This window comes from Diabrotica virgifera, chromosome 8 (assembly GCF_917563875.1).
Source record: "Diabrotica virgifera virgifera chromosome 8, PGI_DIABVI_V3a".
Classification (NCBI taxonomy): Eukaryota; Metazoa; Arthropoda; class Insecta; order Coleoptera; family Chrysomelidae; genus Diabrotica; species Diabrotica virgifera.
Window position 1 is genome coordinate 139,676,507 of NC_065450.1, and position 16,398 is coordinate 139,692,904.

At 32.7% G+C, this 16,398-nt stretch overlaps 1 protein-coding gene across 3 annotated transcripts in view; it reads right to left on the reverse strand.

The window, feature by feature from the left end:
* Nucleotides 1–16,398, reverse strand: part of LOC126889379 (ubiquitin carboxyl-terminal hydrolase 38) — a 32,938-nt gene that overhangs the window by 6,456 nt on the left and 10,084 nt on the right. For all 3 annotated transcript variants that reach the window (XM_050657635.1, XM_050657637.1, XM_050657634.1), the window contains one exon: nt 9,766–11,009. In XM_050657635.1, coding sequence (XP_050513592.1) covers nt 9,766–11,002 — 1,237 coding nt within the window. In that variant the 5' untranslated portion in view covers nt 11,003–11,009. The remainder of the gene's footprint in view (nt 1–9,765; nt 11,010–16,398) is intronic.

The window sequence follows — 16,398 nt, forward strand, 5'->3', positions numbered from 1 at the left end:
TTTGTTGAGATATTTGGCACATATATTCATAATATAGTAAAGAATAGAGGTACAGAGTCCAATTTGAGAAATACGTTAGAATGGGGAAATTACTCTATAATTAAATAAAATGTTAGATACAAAAACGAGCCTGTGCCGCCATTAAGAAGAACAAAATAATACACTTTCTTCAAATAAACTTTTTTATCCCATGCCTAGATTTTGTGTCACATTGGAACTACTAAAATTTTTTATCTCTAACAATAAATCGAAAATATTATAACCAATAACTGATTAGACAGCATAGAGAAATAATCTCTGTCATTTTGACAAACCTCCGTATAGCCCGATTCTCTTATCTGTTCTGCTGTCTATACCTATCGATATCTGTTCAGTGCAGTAGTGTATTATTTTCAGCGCGTCATCAAAACGGAAAGCGCGTTCCAAGATTGCAGTTTTAATTTTGAATATTTTGTTGAGATATTTGGCACACATATTCATAATATAGTAAAGAATAGAGGTACAGAGTCCAATTTGAGAAATACGTTAGAATGGGAAAATTACTCTATAATTAAATAAAATGTTAGATACAAAAACGAGCCTGTACCGCCATTAAGAAGAACAAAATAATACACTTTCTTCAAATAAACTTTTTTATCCCATGCCTAGATTTTGTGTCACATTGGAACTACTAAAATTTTTTATCTCTAACAATAAATCGAAAATATTATAACCAATAACTGATTAGACAGCATAGAGAAATAATCTCTGTCATTTTGACAAACCTCCGTATAGCCCGATTCTCTTATCTGTTCTGCTGTCTATACCTATCGATATCTGTTCAGTGCAGTAGTGTATTATTTTCGTTATTGGAATTCGTTAGTGTTGATCCACTGAGAAGTAGTGTTTGTTTATAATTAATTTATTGTTGTGTAATAGAACTGTTGTCGGACTATTTGAAAAAATAGATTATTATTAATTGTTTTGTAGGTAAGTATAAAATATTTCCAATTCTAATGCGAGTATATAAAGTTTTAGGAGGATTTTTGATTCTAGAGATATCATCAATAGTTTAAAATTTATACTTAAATAAAAAACCAAAATACACGCTTATAATAAAATTTTCACTGCTTTGAAAATTTTTATAAATATTTACATATTTACTTATAATAAAATTGTTTTCTATTACTTCCGTTTAGCGCGCCTATGAGTATATTGTCACAATATTCAGCATTCATCTTAGTTATGTCAAATAATGCCGACGCACTGTTGCCAAAGTATCGCAGAACTTTCGAAAAAAGGTATGCTATTATCTCCCGAAGTAATATTGATGACGCGCTGATGTTGGCTCTTAAGACGGAAATTCCAATTTATTCTTTCGTTTATAATAAGCAGGTTCCCGAGGTAAACTTTTTACTGTAATATAGTAACATAATATTTTTTCGATTAAAACGAGATTCAGCTTGTGGGTAAGGAAAAAACAATATGTTTCGAACATTAAAATTCAGACGTTCCTTAAGTCTATACAGAGTGGGCCAATAGAAAATAGGATTTTAAGAAAATAAAAAAACAGATCAATTGTTGATCTAAGGGGAGACATTTTTACGGTACAAACATATGTCATTTGTCAACTCCCTCCCTTCCACTTCCCCCACCCCTTATTTTTAAATAGGGAATAGGGGTTGTGCGGTAGCTCATTTGAAAGGTTATTCAATTCTCTATTCAGTAATATCAACATTGACAAACATTTATACAGGGTGTCCAAGAAAAATTTATTTTGAATTAAATTAATGACACAAAAAGAAAAATGAATGTAATTTATTTAACTCAGAATGCATTCTACTGCTGACAGAAAACAGAAAAAATGTTTATTTGATAAATAAACATTGTCGCTAAAATTCAATGTTCAATCTACCAAGAGGCAGATGGGCGGAAGCTTGAACATTGAAATTAAGCGAAAAGCCGTGTCTATTTATCAAAAAACATTTTTTTCTGTTTTGTGACAGCAGTAGAATGTATTTTGCATTAAATAAATTACATACATTCTTCTTTTTGTCAATTAATTTATTTAAAATATTTTTTCTTGGATATGCTGTATAAATAATTACGGTAATGTTTATATTACTGAATAGAGAATTGAATAACCTTTCAAATGAGCTAGCACACGACCCCTATTCATTATTTAAAAATAAGGGGTGGGGAAGTGAAAGGGAGGGGGTTGACGAATGACAGATTTATGTACCGTAAAAATGTGTCCGTCCCCCTTAGATCAAAAATCGACCTGCTTCGTCATTTTCTTAAAATCTAATAAATACTGCCAAATATCGAGGTGGACTGTTTTCTTTGGCCCACACTGTATATCTCGAAATGAAACAGTATATCCGATTGGTTAAGGGCATTTTAAACTGACTTATGCCACATCAAATTATGCCTTTTGTTTTTTTTATTTGATGTCCAAATTATTGAATAATGTCCCCAAAAAACGCTAAAATTGGCAATTTCGGCATTTTTAATTGTCTATTTGTATTTTACGATAAGAGCGTAGGAGCAAAATTTGGGACCAATGCTTGTTAAATGCATTCATTTTTATCGAATCCTAAAAACACTAATAAATATATTTGAAAAATTTAAACGTAGAATGAAAGGTATCATTATTACCGAGGGCCGAGTCCCTTAGAATAAACAAAAAGTTTCTTTTGAATGAGATATTTAAAATTAAAAATCATACTAAATTCTCTCTTTTTTTTTCACCCCTGTAACTTATTAACAGGTTGACTGCCAGGCGGTCGTATACGACCGCCAGTTCAATAAGTACTACATGCCACGGCGGTCGTATACGACCGATTTGATATGGTCTGTGATATAATTCCTGTTTTGCCAGAGGGTGTGTAGAGAAGCTTATTTTTTGCAGTATTCGACCGCTATGGCATACAGAAATCACATATACATATCAGTTTTCATTTTGGCAGAATAGGGGAGACTGAAATGATATCGAAATTTTGACATGTCTTTATTTTGAGTAAAAAATATAAAAATGTAAAAACTATTCATTCTAAACTAAATAACATACAAAAGGTAAATAAGAACATGAAAGAAATTAAAAGATTGTAAAGATTTTAAAGATTAAAATTAAAATTTTATTTCAAGAAATAATAATTGTGTTTACTATTATATAACTGTGTACGAATTATAGCCGTGTATCCCAAAATAACACGAGCACTTTGTCTTACTAACAAAAAAACCTTACTGATAAAATATTAGTCAATCACTCAGCGGAATAATGCACAACAAGTCTCATCATGAACAGAACGACCGCCCTACCGACCGCTTGGCACCACGGGAATAAGTATGCCGCCCTCGCCCCGGCGGTCGTATTCGACCGCTGACATATTTTTCCAAAAATCTGGACTAATAAACAAAATTGGTAAAACATTAGTAATGCAAGTATTTCAGTTGGTTGCCAGATGAACTTTTTCCAACTTGGCACCAGGGACTTTTTTAAACATTTTTTTGTGGCAGTCAACCTGTTAAAATAAACATTTTAGAAGTTTTCAGGGATTTTTGGTCCCCGGTAATAATGTAATTTTTCATTCTGTGTTTAAATTTTTCAAAAATACTTATTAGTTTTCTCAGAATTCGAAAAAAAAGCATTGGGTCGAAATTTTGCGTCTATGCTCTTACAGAGTTGGGTCGGATACTGAAAAAAGTATCCGGATACCGGATACGGATACTCAAAATGTATCCGGATACTTTTTAAAAAAGTACGAATACTTTCATTTAAAAATGTATTCGGATACAAGTATCCGGATATTTTTTTCGGATACTTTCTAGGATACTTTGAACGATACTTTTTTTAAGAAGGACATAAATTATTAGTATTAGAACTATGTGATGTGCATGTATTTTTAATGTAATATATAATAATAAAAATATATTAAATGATGGAGAAAGAAATCAGAAAGTACTCAAAAAATTGTTTATTGCTTATGAATAATAAAACTAGAACATAAACTTATAAGGAAACATTAAATTAAAATAAAAACGTACTAATACAGAAAGTATTCCAATTGCTGACGAAGTCAGAAGTGAAGTGCCTTTGAATTTGCCTTTGTAAGTACCAATACCTCAAAGTGTTCATCGCTTAAAGCTTTTCTTTTAGGCGTATCAATCATAGTTGCAAAAGAGAAAAGTCTTTCAACTGGTGCTGACGAAGGTAAGCATGTGTTGTACTTTATTGACACCCTTTTTAAAATTGGGTATTCATTTAAGATGTTAAAATTGGATCTTTTGTCTTCCAAATATCTTAGCAACTCCAACTGTACTTTTGAAGTTTTATTATTGATGCTGGAACCCTGTTCATTCTGTGTATAATTAATAGTACAGCTATTGTCCACTTGTTGGTCTCGAAAATTGCTAAAATCAAAAAAGTCATCCAAATTTTGATCTCCACTTTCATCTGATTCATTGCAACTTTCCAATTCCATTTTTGTTTTGGCGACAGTTATAATGCATTTTTTTTATATCCTATAGTTTTTTTGGGATTTTTACATTGTACCTCTTAAGCTTAAATTTAGGAAGAAGAACTGCAGCTATAATTGAATCTTCCCATTCCAAATGTACTTTACTATAATCCGAAAAATAATTTCTTCTAATTATACAGGGTACAAAAAGGAGTTCTTGAAAAGAGAGATATAGAAAGTATAAAAAATAAATGTAAGTAATTAATTAAACAACGTACTTATGAAGATTTATAACTGATTAGGTAAAAACAAAGCTCCATTAGCTATATAATAATATATTATAACGGTGACGAGTACGAAAAATTGGATTTAACATATTAGACACATCTGGATTGAAGGAATGGCAGTGTTGTGCCTACGTTAGGTGCATTATCGGCGGGCGATAAATATTTAAAAGTATCCGAATATAAAAAAAAAAGTATCCGGATGCCGGATACTTTAAAATTTTATCACGGATACGGATACCGGATACAAAATTTAAAAAGTATCCGAATACATAAAAATGATGACTACTCTAGTAGTCATCGTTGACCGAAGATGGTTGATTGGGTCCTCGGGTAGAGTTTCACCATGTTCCCAGAGGTTTAATCCTTACTAGAGTAGTCATCGTTGACCGAAGATGGTTGATTGGGTCCTCGGGTAGAGTTTCACCATGTTCCCAGAGGTTTAATCCTTGAACATCGGCGTTTAGCCATTTTAAATTTATTTCATCATAATGTAGATTTATTTATAATCACAACCATTGTTTGGTTCTGGGGCTACTAGAGTAGTCATCGTTGACCGAAGATGGTTGATTGGGTCCTCGGGTAGAGTTTCACCATGTTCCCAGAGGTTTAATCCTTGAACATCGGCGTTTAGCCATTTTAAATTTATGACTACTCTAGTAGTCATCGTTGACCGAAGATGGTTGATTGGGTCCTCGGGTAGAGTTTCACCATGTTCCCAGAGGTTTAATCCTTGAACATCGGCGTTTAGCCATTTTAAATTTATTTCATCATAATGTAGATTTATTTATAATCACAACCATTGTTTGGTTCTGGGGCTATTTTGCAAGTATTCAAATCACTGATGATGGACCGATAGGTTTGAAAACGTTCTGATGAACTCATTTTATTGAATCCATTGGGATTCTAAAAATTTTTAGTAAATATACCTTTTACATAGAAGTGGTTTTTACTTCATGTTCCAGTTTGTTTAACTATAAGGTATACAGCCAATCCAGGGAACTACCCCTTTTTAGTAAAAAAATGATCTCCGCTTCTATGAGTCATACCTACACACTTCTTTTTTTTTAAGATGTATTTCATAACGTTCAGATGGTGTACTTTGTTTTTTTTTGTAAAGTTTAAAACGGCGCAGATAATTGTAATTGTTTATAAGGCGAAAAATGGTAGATACTTCATTCTGCATCATATTAAAAATGAATATACTTTTTTAAAAACATGAAAATCTGAGACCTTTTGAAGAGAATGAGATAAAAAAAACCTTCTAAATATGGACAAAGCACCTGTACAGCCATTTGAAAATGGACTTTTTTCTCAAATGGGATAAACATATAGTAGAATTGTTTAAAAACTCGACCGATCGGGTCCATGTTTTGCACATACTACATAACTACATAAAAACTCATATTGAAGTACAGTGGAACCCCGATAAGTCGGCCCCCGATAACCCGGAAGTCCGGCTAACCCGGACCGATTTTCATCAGATAAACATTTTGATTTTCAATATTTTGTATTTTGACAACGACCCGATTTGGGCGTAGCGAAACGTTAATAAAATTATTTTTCAATTTAATTGTGGCTTATTTCCCATCAAAGTAGTTAATTATCAGACAAACCTTTCAACAATAAAAATGTATGTAATATAATATTTGAGAGATAATGTGTATGTGTGTAATTTGAACTATACGATATTAAAAATGACTCATAGCACACGCCGCAGAAACAACAGGCACCTGTCTGTAGTACCTATTCCTTTTTATTTCAAACTGTCTTAGCATTGTTTAGGAAAGACTATTTAAAAAATTCTTTTATAAACAATGGTCTTTAGTTTTCACTGTTCTTAAATAACATTACATCGTTGTGATTGTATTGTGTGTCTTGTATTGCTTACGTTTGTGTTTGGTGTTTTTTTAGTAATTTTGATGAGTAGGTACTGTGCATATTTATAAATATATTTCATGTTATTTCAATTCTAACGGAGTTTATCTGTAAGTATACCATATTTTATTAACTTTTACCATATTCTCCGGCTATCTCGGATTTTCGATAACCCGGATCGGCCGCGGTTCCGATTAATCCGAGTTATCGAGGTTCCACTGTACCTACATTTTAAATATTTTTATTGTTTATTTTAATAATTATAAACAATTAAAAAAATTATTACTTTTGGGTTTAAGTTGCAATAACTTTTTTGTTTATAAACATTTTTTAAGATAGAAAATCTTATTTTAAAGAGCAAGTATTTTCAAGAAAATCGTCTGTTGAACGTTTCTATCTTCTGGCGTACGTTTTTCACAATATTGAAATGAATGAAAAAAGTCGATTTTTTGCTCAAATATTTAATACTCACGACACAGTACGTCTTTTGTATTGATGTCCCCCAAATATTCCAGATAAAAAGTAGCGTCCAGTAATTTTTACATTTTTAAATGCTTCATATCCTGGGCAATATACAGTAAGCGCCATCCTATTGGATACATGGGTTACCTTGGCGTACAGAGGCGTGCGGTCCATAGAAACGGGGGAAGCACCGCTTCCCTATACTTCGATATAAGAAAATATATTATTAATTAATATTTAATTATCAACAAATTTTCCCTAATCTAAGTAATCTATTATGTAGGCAATAGGATCGAAAATATTAAAAATTTATCGAATAAACGAACTCAAATAATAATATACCTACACACAATTTAACGCATCCTATACCAAGGGCCCGTACCTGTACGGAGGCTCTTTTCGAAATCAGCGCAGTTGATCCATCCAAATGTTGGCCAGGGGTGGTCAGGGTTTAATGACCGCACCCTCAAGTCATCTTAAGTTCGCGCGAATTTTCTTACCCTGGAAGCGATTCTCTGGTCGCCTTACCGCCAGCATTTATTTAAGTCAGTCGAAATTCGTAAGGTTACGAGGCGACGTTTTTTTCTTTTTCTGCAATGGAAGGAGCGAGTGGACCGTCCTGTGGATTTATGAACAATATAGACAACTGTTTTTGTATTTGTATTGTGTGTAGTTTATTAAAAAAAGGATTTTCAAGTCGAAGTTATCAAGAGAAAGTAGACATTATGAAGTCTGGTAGGTCAAAGGAGCCCATTAATTTGGAGACAAAAGTGGAAAAATGGGCAAAGAAATGTACCAGACATTTCCATGTGGGTTTTTATGAAAAATATGAATGGTTAACTGGCTGCAAAATTGTATCAAAATTATTTTGTTGGCCCTGTATTATTTTTAATACAAGCGAAAAAACACATTGGAACTCGGTCGGCATTACAGATTTAAATAATTTTCACAAAAGTGTAAAGCGACATGTAAATAGTAAGTGCCATTTAAGTGCTACAATTAAAGAAAAACATTCGGGGCATATCGCATTGAACATAGTTTGGACAATCATTTAAATTGTTTGGACAAATAAAAATTGATATAACTCTACTTTTTGTGGCTTTTTTCCAAACGTACGGCCCTAGAAAAAATATTGTTCCTAACTCATGCGGAAAGTGTCTTCCCCGCACTCGACTGATTGCCCGAACTCTGCTATCGCGTCGTTCGGGTCAACGGCAGTCTCTTGCGTGAAAGTATTACTTTCCGCACTAGTTAGGAAAATAACTATTTATTAATTCCACAGTTTTCCGAGGTACCTCAAACAGAATCCAAAACGACTTAATTAAATGTACGGCTGACGTTGTAATGGATCATATTAAAAATGAGATAAAAAAGCTCCATTTGTTTCAATTGCACTTGATGAAACAACAGATGTAACCAATTTTTGTCAGTTATCCATTGTTGTGCGATATGTGGCTGATGGCATTCCTCAAGAGAGATTTTTAGAATTCGTGAACATAACTGGCGATCGGACTGCAGAGGCTATGTTTCAAATTGTGTGTGATACTATTTCTAAGCTAGAATGTAATTCCAAGCTTGTCGTTCAGAGCTATGATGGTGCTGCAGTAATGGCTGGTCAGTTAGCAGGTCTTCAAGCTAAAGTAAAGGAACAGTTTAAACATGCAATTTTTGTTCACTGATTAGCACACAGACTTAATTTGGTTTTATCTAGGCATGGATAATATTAAAGACGTTAAGTTTTAGAGAGCCCCTATAGCGCATCAGAGTGCTATCAGGGGGGGGGGGAGTAGATAGTGTGAAGCATTGGGGCGGGGTGGAGTGACGGCCGCTTCTAGGAGTAAATCCTCCTCTCCACAATGAATTGTATCACCCGAATGTCTTTCTCAAGGTGCGTGCAAGTCTCTCAGCCTGGGTTAAACACTATTGCTTGATTGCTTACTTCGTTTCACAGGTAATTTTTTATAGTTTTTGTTTTTAAACCATAAAGTTAACAAGTAGTATAATATTACGTATATTATATATACCAACTATTTACCTATTAAGTAGGTACATATGTATATACTTATCACATAGTATATATTTTGATCTCGACCCCCGTAAAAAAATAATTTTATACTCTTATTGAATCGCTTCCCCTACCGAAAATGTCACCGCACGCCACTGCATGGGTAGGTACCTAATTGCTATGCTTATGGGCTAATCCGGTCCGTTCTCAGATGTGACTTTCATCCCTGTCATGTTACTGTCAAGAAACTATTCAAAATAATTGTTTTTCCATACAAACAATACATTAATTAATAGTATTATTACTCTGCTTTAAAATAACTTTATTCAAATACCAAGAATATTACAATACTAAAAACTTTTACAACTTTCAACAAAATGACAACTATAAACGTCAAAATTAGATCAGCTGTATCAATATTCTTTGTCAACTTTCTATGTTAATATTCAGTTTCTATACATTTTCTGACGTTCTAAACGTCACTAGACATAAAAATAAACATTGCAACAGTGAAGGATCCAGGATTGTAATAGCTCAATGTTCCTATGTATCTAGTAGGGTGGCGCTTACTGTATAATTATCTCTTTTAGATATATTGGGCAATTTTATATGTATAATTAATAAAATGTAAATAACGCCATTAAAAACAGACATTTTGGTACTAGCCCAAATTGAGATATAAAATATAGATACATACCTGCAGAGTTGTTTTCAAGAGAATTTGTGAAGTTCTTTTCTTGCTCATGAAGTGTATCCAATAAATATCCTAAAAACTCTGAACTATCATGCTGGTGTCCTAGTAAAAATCCCGGCGGCCGCGACAAGTGTAAAATATCATTTGGAGAGAGGGAATTTCTTTTAGAAAATTGCAAGAGCACAAACAAGGTTTGTAACTTTGAAAATAACTGTGAAATAGCTTTATTGTTAAGTAGTACTTCATTCCTAAATGTTTTCGTTATAAACAGAGCCTGTAGTACACTGTTCATGTAGCATGTGTTTCCTAGATTATTTAATCCTACTTTTTCCACTACAAATTTATCTACCGTAGGTGACACTATCCCAGCAGTCCAAGATTTATAGTGTAGAGGTGGTTTGTAGTCTGTAGATATACAGAAGGGCTGTATGACTTCATTTAAAGGTTGGTACAGTTCTGGATATCCTGGAAATGCTTCCATTAACGCTATGAATAACTGAACAATTTCTTGAAGAAACCTTAAACTGGAATCACTTCTTTCTTTGTCTAACTTGTCACAAACGGTTTTAGCCAATGGTATAGTCTTATGAAATATTTGTGGATTGTTGTGCTGGTTTCTGGATAACATGTAAAGAACAACCGGCCCCACACTCTTTCTGATCTTGGGAAACATGACTAATTTAAAAAGAGGTTCTATAGTCACCAGAGTAACTTCAATTAGAATTTCATAGTGGTGCTCTGCTTCTAGTCCCTTCATGAAAGCAAGAACAAGAGGGCCTAAATTTTCTACCCAAAAACATTGCGTCAACCAGATGGACAAGGTGAAGAAAGCTTTTTCAAGATGTTGTTCTGGATAGCCACAGTTTAATATGTACTTTACAGCATTAGGTATAGTTGCCTCATCTATTAGTTGAAGTACTATAGACATAGCGGGAGATAATTGCTTTTGTGGATCTGGATTTGAAATTTCATCAAGTAGTGCTTTTAAAGCAATGAATACGTGTTCTGAACACTCTTTCGACAGGATGTTTTGTACTTTTTTGATATCTTCAACAAATTTCATATAACTACCAGGATCTGATGGGATGGGAACAGTGCCTAAGCTCCTTACTACTTGTGCACAAAACTTATCTTGAAGTCCATCATTTGCTGAAAGTCCTTGTAGTGCCCGAAGTATTATTTGTAATCTTGCCTCCTTTGTGGGTGTGGCACACTCTACCACTTTCTGCTTAACCGCCATCTTGTGGCTGAAAAAGTAGAGAAAATAATAATTTATGCATTTTTACACACAAAATATTGCTTAGTCAAAATACTTGATTAAATTTTTAGTTTAATATGTAATTGAAGACCGGCCCGGAAAAACGTTGTAAGCGACAAATTTTTATAAAGTGATCTCTTAGTGGAGCAACGTTCTTTATGCGTTAAGCAAATTAGTGACGCTATTAGCATTAATTTCAATTCATTAATACATATGTAGTCAAGTAATACAAATAAGCAACATTTAAATTCACAAAATTTGGTGAGTAATATTATTAAAACAGTTTTTTGTTATGATGTAACAAATTTCATTTTGGCGTTCGCAACGTTTTTCCGGGCAGGTCTTCAATTGAAGACCTAAGTGGAAGAAGGGGGTATGTCACATTTTCTACAATTTTGAGTTTCTTAGTGAACGAAGGTGGTCTATCATAAATATGCCACTTATACTGTATTACATACAGCTTCATTTACGTATTATATACAGCTTAATAAGTTAATAAGATATTCTAGTGGATGAAGGTGGTATGTAACATGTAAAAAGATTCTTGAATGGAAGAAGGAGGTATGAAACATTTTTCATTTTTTTTTGCTGGTTTAAATTGTTTAATAACTCAAAAACGATTAACTTTAGAGAAAAATTACAAAAGTCCTTTTTTGTTTCCAATGATTAAAAGAACCTAAAATATGTCTAACCGGGGGCCGAAAAAATTGATTTTTATAATTTGTTTACATTTTTTTTTTAATAAATGTAGCAATAACTCCGAAATTATGACATTTAGGTATAGGGAATATAACACAAAAAATAATCAGAATCTCTTAAGGACTTTCAAAACGCAAAAAATATACAGGGTGTTCTATTTGAAATAAGAAAGTTCATTAGATTTCCAGAAAAACGGAAGACCTGACAACAATGTAATTTCCACTATAATGCTATAATATCGTCCGCATTAGAAAACCCTTAATCATCAAAAACCATAAAAAATCGTGCAAGCCGCTTCCAAAATAATTGAGGCTTTCCTTACATAAAACTCACTCCGTATAAAATATATTCCATTTAATAATACAAGGTAAAGTAGACAGAAGAAGGGCCAGGTCGAAGAAGACCGTCCTTATAACCTGTGAGAATGGTTTAACAGATCCTCTTCATCTCCTTTCCTAACTGCAATCAACAAAAATTACTAAAGCTAATTTGATAGCCAACGCTCAATAATCGAGCATGGCACATGAAGAAGATTATTTTGTGTTCAATTACATAAATTTCTGTAAAACTAATTATAGAGTATTATTTCATGCAACATACCCCCTTCATCCATTCAGATCAAGGATAGCTATACAAACTAAAATTAATGGAAGAAGGCGGTATGTACAGTTTTTATTTATTTTTAGAAAAAATACTAAAAATAAAAACAAATTATAAACATTATATAAAGGACTGCTTATAGTAATATAAATAAAGCCAAACAACACAAACAATATTTTCATAATAAAAGTAGAGAGGAATAAAAACTTTAACTGCCCATATAGTGTAGGAAACAGAGGTTGAAGCTTGCAAAATGGATACAAGTCCGGTTTTATTTTTTTTTTCTGTTATATCAAGGGGTGCTTATTATAAGACTAACTTTTTCTGAAAAAACTTCTCCCCGGAACCCCCTTTTTCACCCCTTTAAAGGTGGTAATTTGTGGTTTTTGCGAAACGTAGCCCTTCATGAACCTTTTACAAAAAAAATTTTTTATAGAAAATTTGAAAAGGACTATACGATTTATTTCCCGACAGCATCATGTCTATCATTCACCGTTCAGCGGAGGTGGCGCCCCAAAGTTGACAAGTTTTTAAAAAAGATGTTTTTAAAAAATATATATTTTTCCCTAACAGTAACGGAAATTAATAAGAAATCCTGCGGCAATTATTCACAAATAAGTGACTGATTTTTTGGTATAGGTTTTACTTAAGGGTAATTGCCCTATTTTTAATTACAGGGTGTTACATTTTAAAGAACCCCTTTTTATACCATCTGAACCGTTTATGCTAGAGTAAAAAGACTTTCAGCGATTACCCATGTACTGGTGCTATTTACAAATTTGTATAATGCATGTTTTTCCCGGAACCACCCCAAAAAAAAGAAAAATGAATAAATAAAGTGATTTTCTTGGAATCCTTCACACACAATGCCCTTTATTAATATGCTTCATATATCATTTTGTGCACGTTATTATTACCCATGCATGGACACCAAAAGAAATTTCCTAGTGCAACCCCTGTAGCAAAAAAAAATAAAATTGGGGATTGAAAATGTTTTTTTGTTTTTTGCTTTTTTATCCATATGGGCATATGCTTCATCAATAGTGATTTTCAAAAATATATATGGTTATTGCAACATCCCTGCGGAAACCACCTCTATCCTTGAAAATATACTGCAGAAACTACCCCTATCCCTTGGCGAGGATGTTTTTACGATTTTCTCATTACCTATGCATTCTTTTTAAACAAAACTTATACAAGGTTAAAGACCACTATTTACTCTAAAAATTAGGTCCTATTCATTTTTTTCGTATAAGCAACCGTTACGGCACAGTGGCGCCGTAAACCTCATATATGCTTTGGCGGGCTCCAGTTTTTGTTTTTTTTTCGTCATGTGTTCGTTTTATTGATAAAGTACTTATGTAAAATAAAACAACACAATGTAACCTACAAATTATGACCTATGCACATTTTACATTCTTTGCTCCCCAAAGCCACAGTGGTGGCCCAAAATCAATTTTTGCATATTTTCGCCACGTACACGCATTTTATTGCATTAATGCTACCTTAATAGCGGCGGATCCAGGGAGGGGTGATGGGGCAATCACCCCCACCCCTCTCAAACCAAGTGAAAGTATTATATTTAAAGATTATAAAAATATTCATTTATTTTTATAGAAATATTATATTATATTAATATAATTTTTATAAGAATAACTTTTTATGCTTTAGCGACCACCTAAGGGTAAATATTGTGCTATTAAGGTAGCATTAATGCAATAAAATGCGTGTAGTTGGCGAAAATATGCAAAAATTGATTTTGGGGCCACCACTGTGGCTTTGGGGCGCAAAGATTGTAAAATGTGCATAAGTCATAATTTGTACGTTACACTGTGTTGTTTTATTTTACATAAGTACTTTATCAATAAAACGAACAGATGAAAAAAAAACAAAAACTGGAGCCCGCCAAAATATATATTAGGTTTACGGCGCCACTGTGCCGTAACGGTTGCTTATACGAAAAAAATGAATAGGACCTAATTTTTAGAGTAAATAGTGGTCTTTAACATTGTATAAGTTTTGTTTAAAAAGAATGCATAGGTAATGAGAAAATCGTAATGGTCGCCAAGGGATAGGGGTAGTTTCTGCAGTATATTTTCAAGGATAGGGGTGGTTTCCGCGGGGATGTTGCAATAACCATATATATTTTTGAAACGCACTATTGATGAAGCATGTGCCCATATTGATCAAAAAGCAAAAAACAAAAAAAAAATTCAACCTTCCATTTTATTTATTTTTTTTTGGCTACAGGGGTTGCACTAGGAAATCGCTTTTGGTGTCCATGCATGGGTAATAATAACGTGCACAAAATTATATATGAAGCATATTAAGAAAGGGCATTGTGTGTGAAGGATTCCAAGATTTATTAATTCTTCTTTTTTTTGGGGTATTTCCGGGGAAAAAATGGGGGTGCATTATACAAATTTCTCTCTACCAAAAAAGCAATCAATTATTTTTGAATAATTGTGGGGCGCCACCCCCGCTAAACGGTGGATGATAGACTGATGCTGTCAAGAAATAAATCGTAGAAAATATAGTCCTCTCCATATTTCTATAAAAGAAATTTTTTGTAAAAGGTACAGGAAGGGCTACGTTCCGCAAAAACCACAAATTACCCCATTTAAAGGGGGTGAAAAGGGGGGTTCCGGGGCGAAATTTTTTCAGAAAAAGTTAGTCTTATAATAAGCACCCCTTAGTATACCAGAAAAAAAAATAAAACCGGACTTTTACCATTTTGCAAGGTTCAACCTTTGTTTCCTACACTAAATATCTCAAAAGGTAGGCTTTGTAGTCCTTCTTCCACTTAGGTCTTCAATTATTACTATTGGTTATAAATGAAGTCAATACTAGCAATCTTTAGTTTGTTTTATTGATGTTAAAAAGGGGGGCTACCTGTTTCGAGGCTTACATTATTTGTCTCATCATCAGGCCCAGTACAAACAAAGGCTTTGAGAAAAATACAAACTACAAGCTAAAATGGCAAGAAACAAATACACTGCATGTCAGAGAAAATGGGTCACTTTTGATGTTTCGAATTTCCTAAACCTGTTGTCCAATTTAAGTGATTTTTTTAATATAGCCTTATTCTTTAACAATATCGCTGTAATAATATTGTTGCTAGACATGTAAATTGTCATTGTATACCGGGTGTACCAATCAAACTGTGTTTTTTCTCAAAGTTCACCACACCCTGTGGAATATTGTAGCATTTATAAAATACTGAAATTAAAACCCAACTATAACCTCAGGTTTTCTTACCATGATGTTTTTTTATTCATTCGCTTATGTTGGATAATAAAAAAGTTAGGTACTTTAACAACTAACCATGTTTTTCATCAATACAGGGTGTTTCTAAATAAGTGCGACAAACTTTAAGGAGAAATTCTGCATGGCAAAATAATGACTGTTTGCTTTATAAACAAAAAAATGTCCGCAAATGCTTCGTTTCCAAGATACGAATATATCAAGAAATTACCTTGAACGACTGAGAGATCACCCAAATAAAGAATCAAGACTTCTAAATGTCCACCTAAATCCGCAAGATGGCTGAATAAAATATAAAGAAGAGACTTAAATAAATTAACTGTGTAAGTAAACTAATGTAATGTGTATAAGAGCAGTGTTTTTAGAGAACAGCTTTTCTTATGTGTAAACATTCAAACTATTTACTTAGCATTTTCAAATGAAGCAGATTGTAAATTAAATTGTAATAAAATAAATAAATAAATAAAAATATTTTCTTATTGTTTACTTTACATATATTTTATTTATTCTTATTTAAGATATTTTTCTTTTTTATATTATTTATTTTTTAATATACATATTTGGAGAAATATGTTTTGACATAAAAACGAATTGTTTTAGTAAATGGAATTATTATTATTTATTTATGTCAAAATGTAACATTATAGCCATTATCAAGGAGGGTAGGCTTTTACTTTTATAACAATATTGTTTAAAGTAAAATCCATGTGTATTGTGATGAATATTAACCCATTACAGGCGAGCATTGTATTTACAGATCACCAAAAAATTTTTTTCAAACATTAAAATTTATTTAAAGGACATCGCACACATCT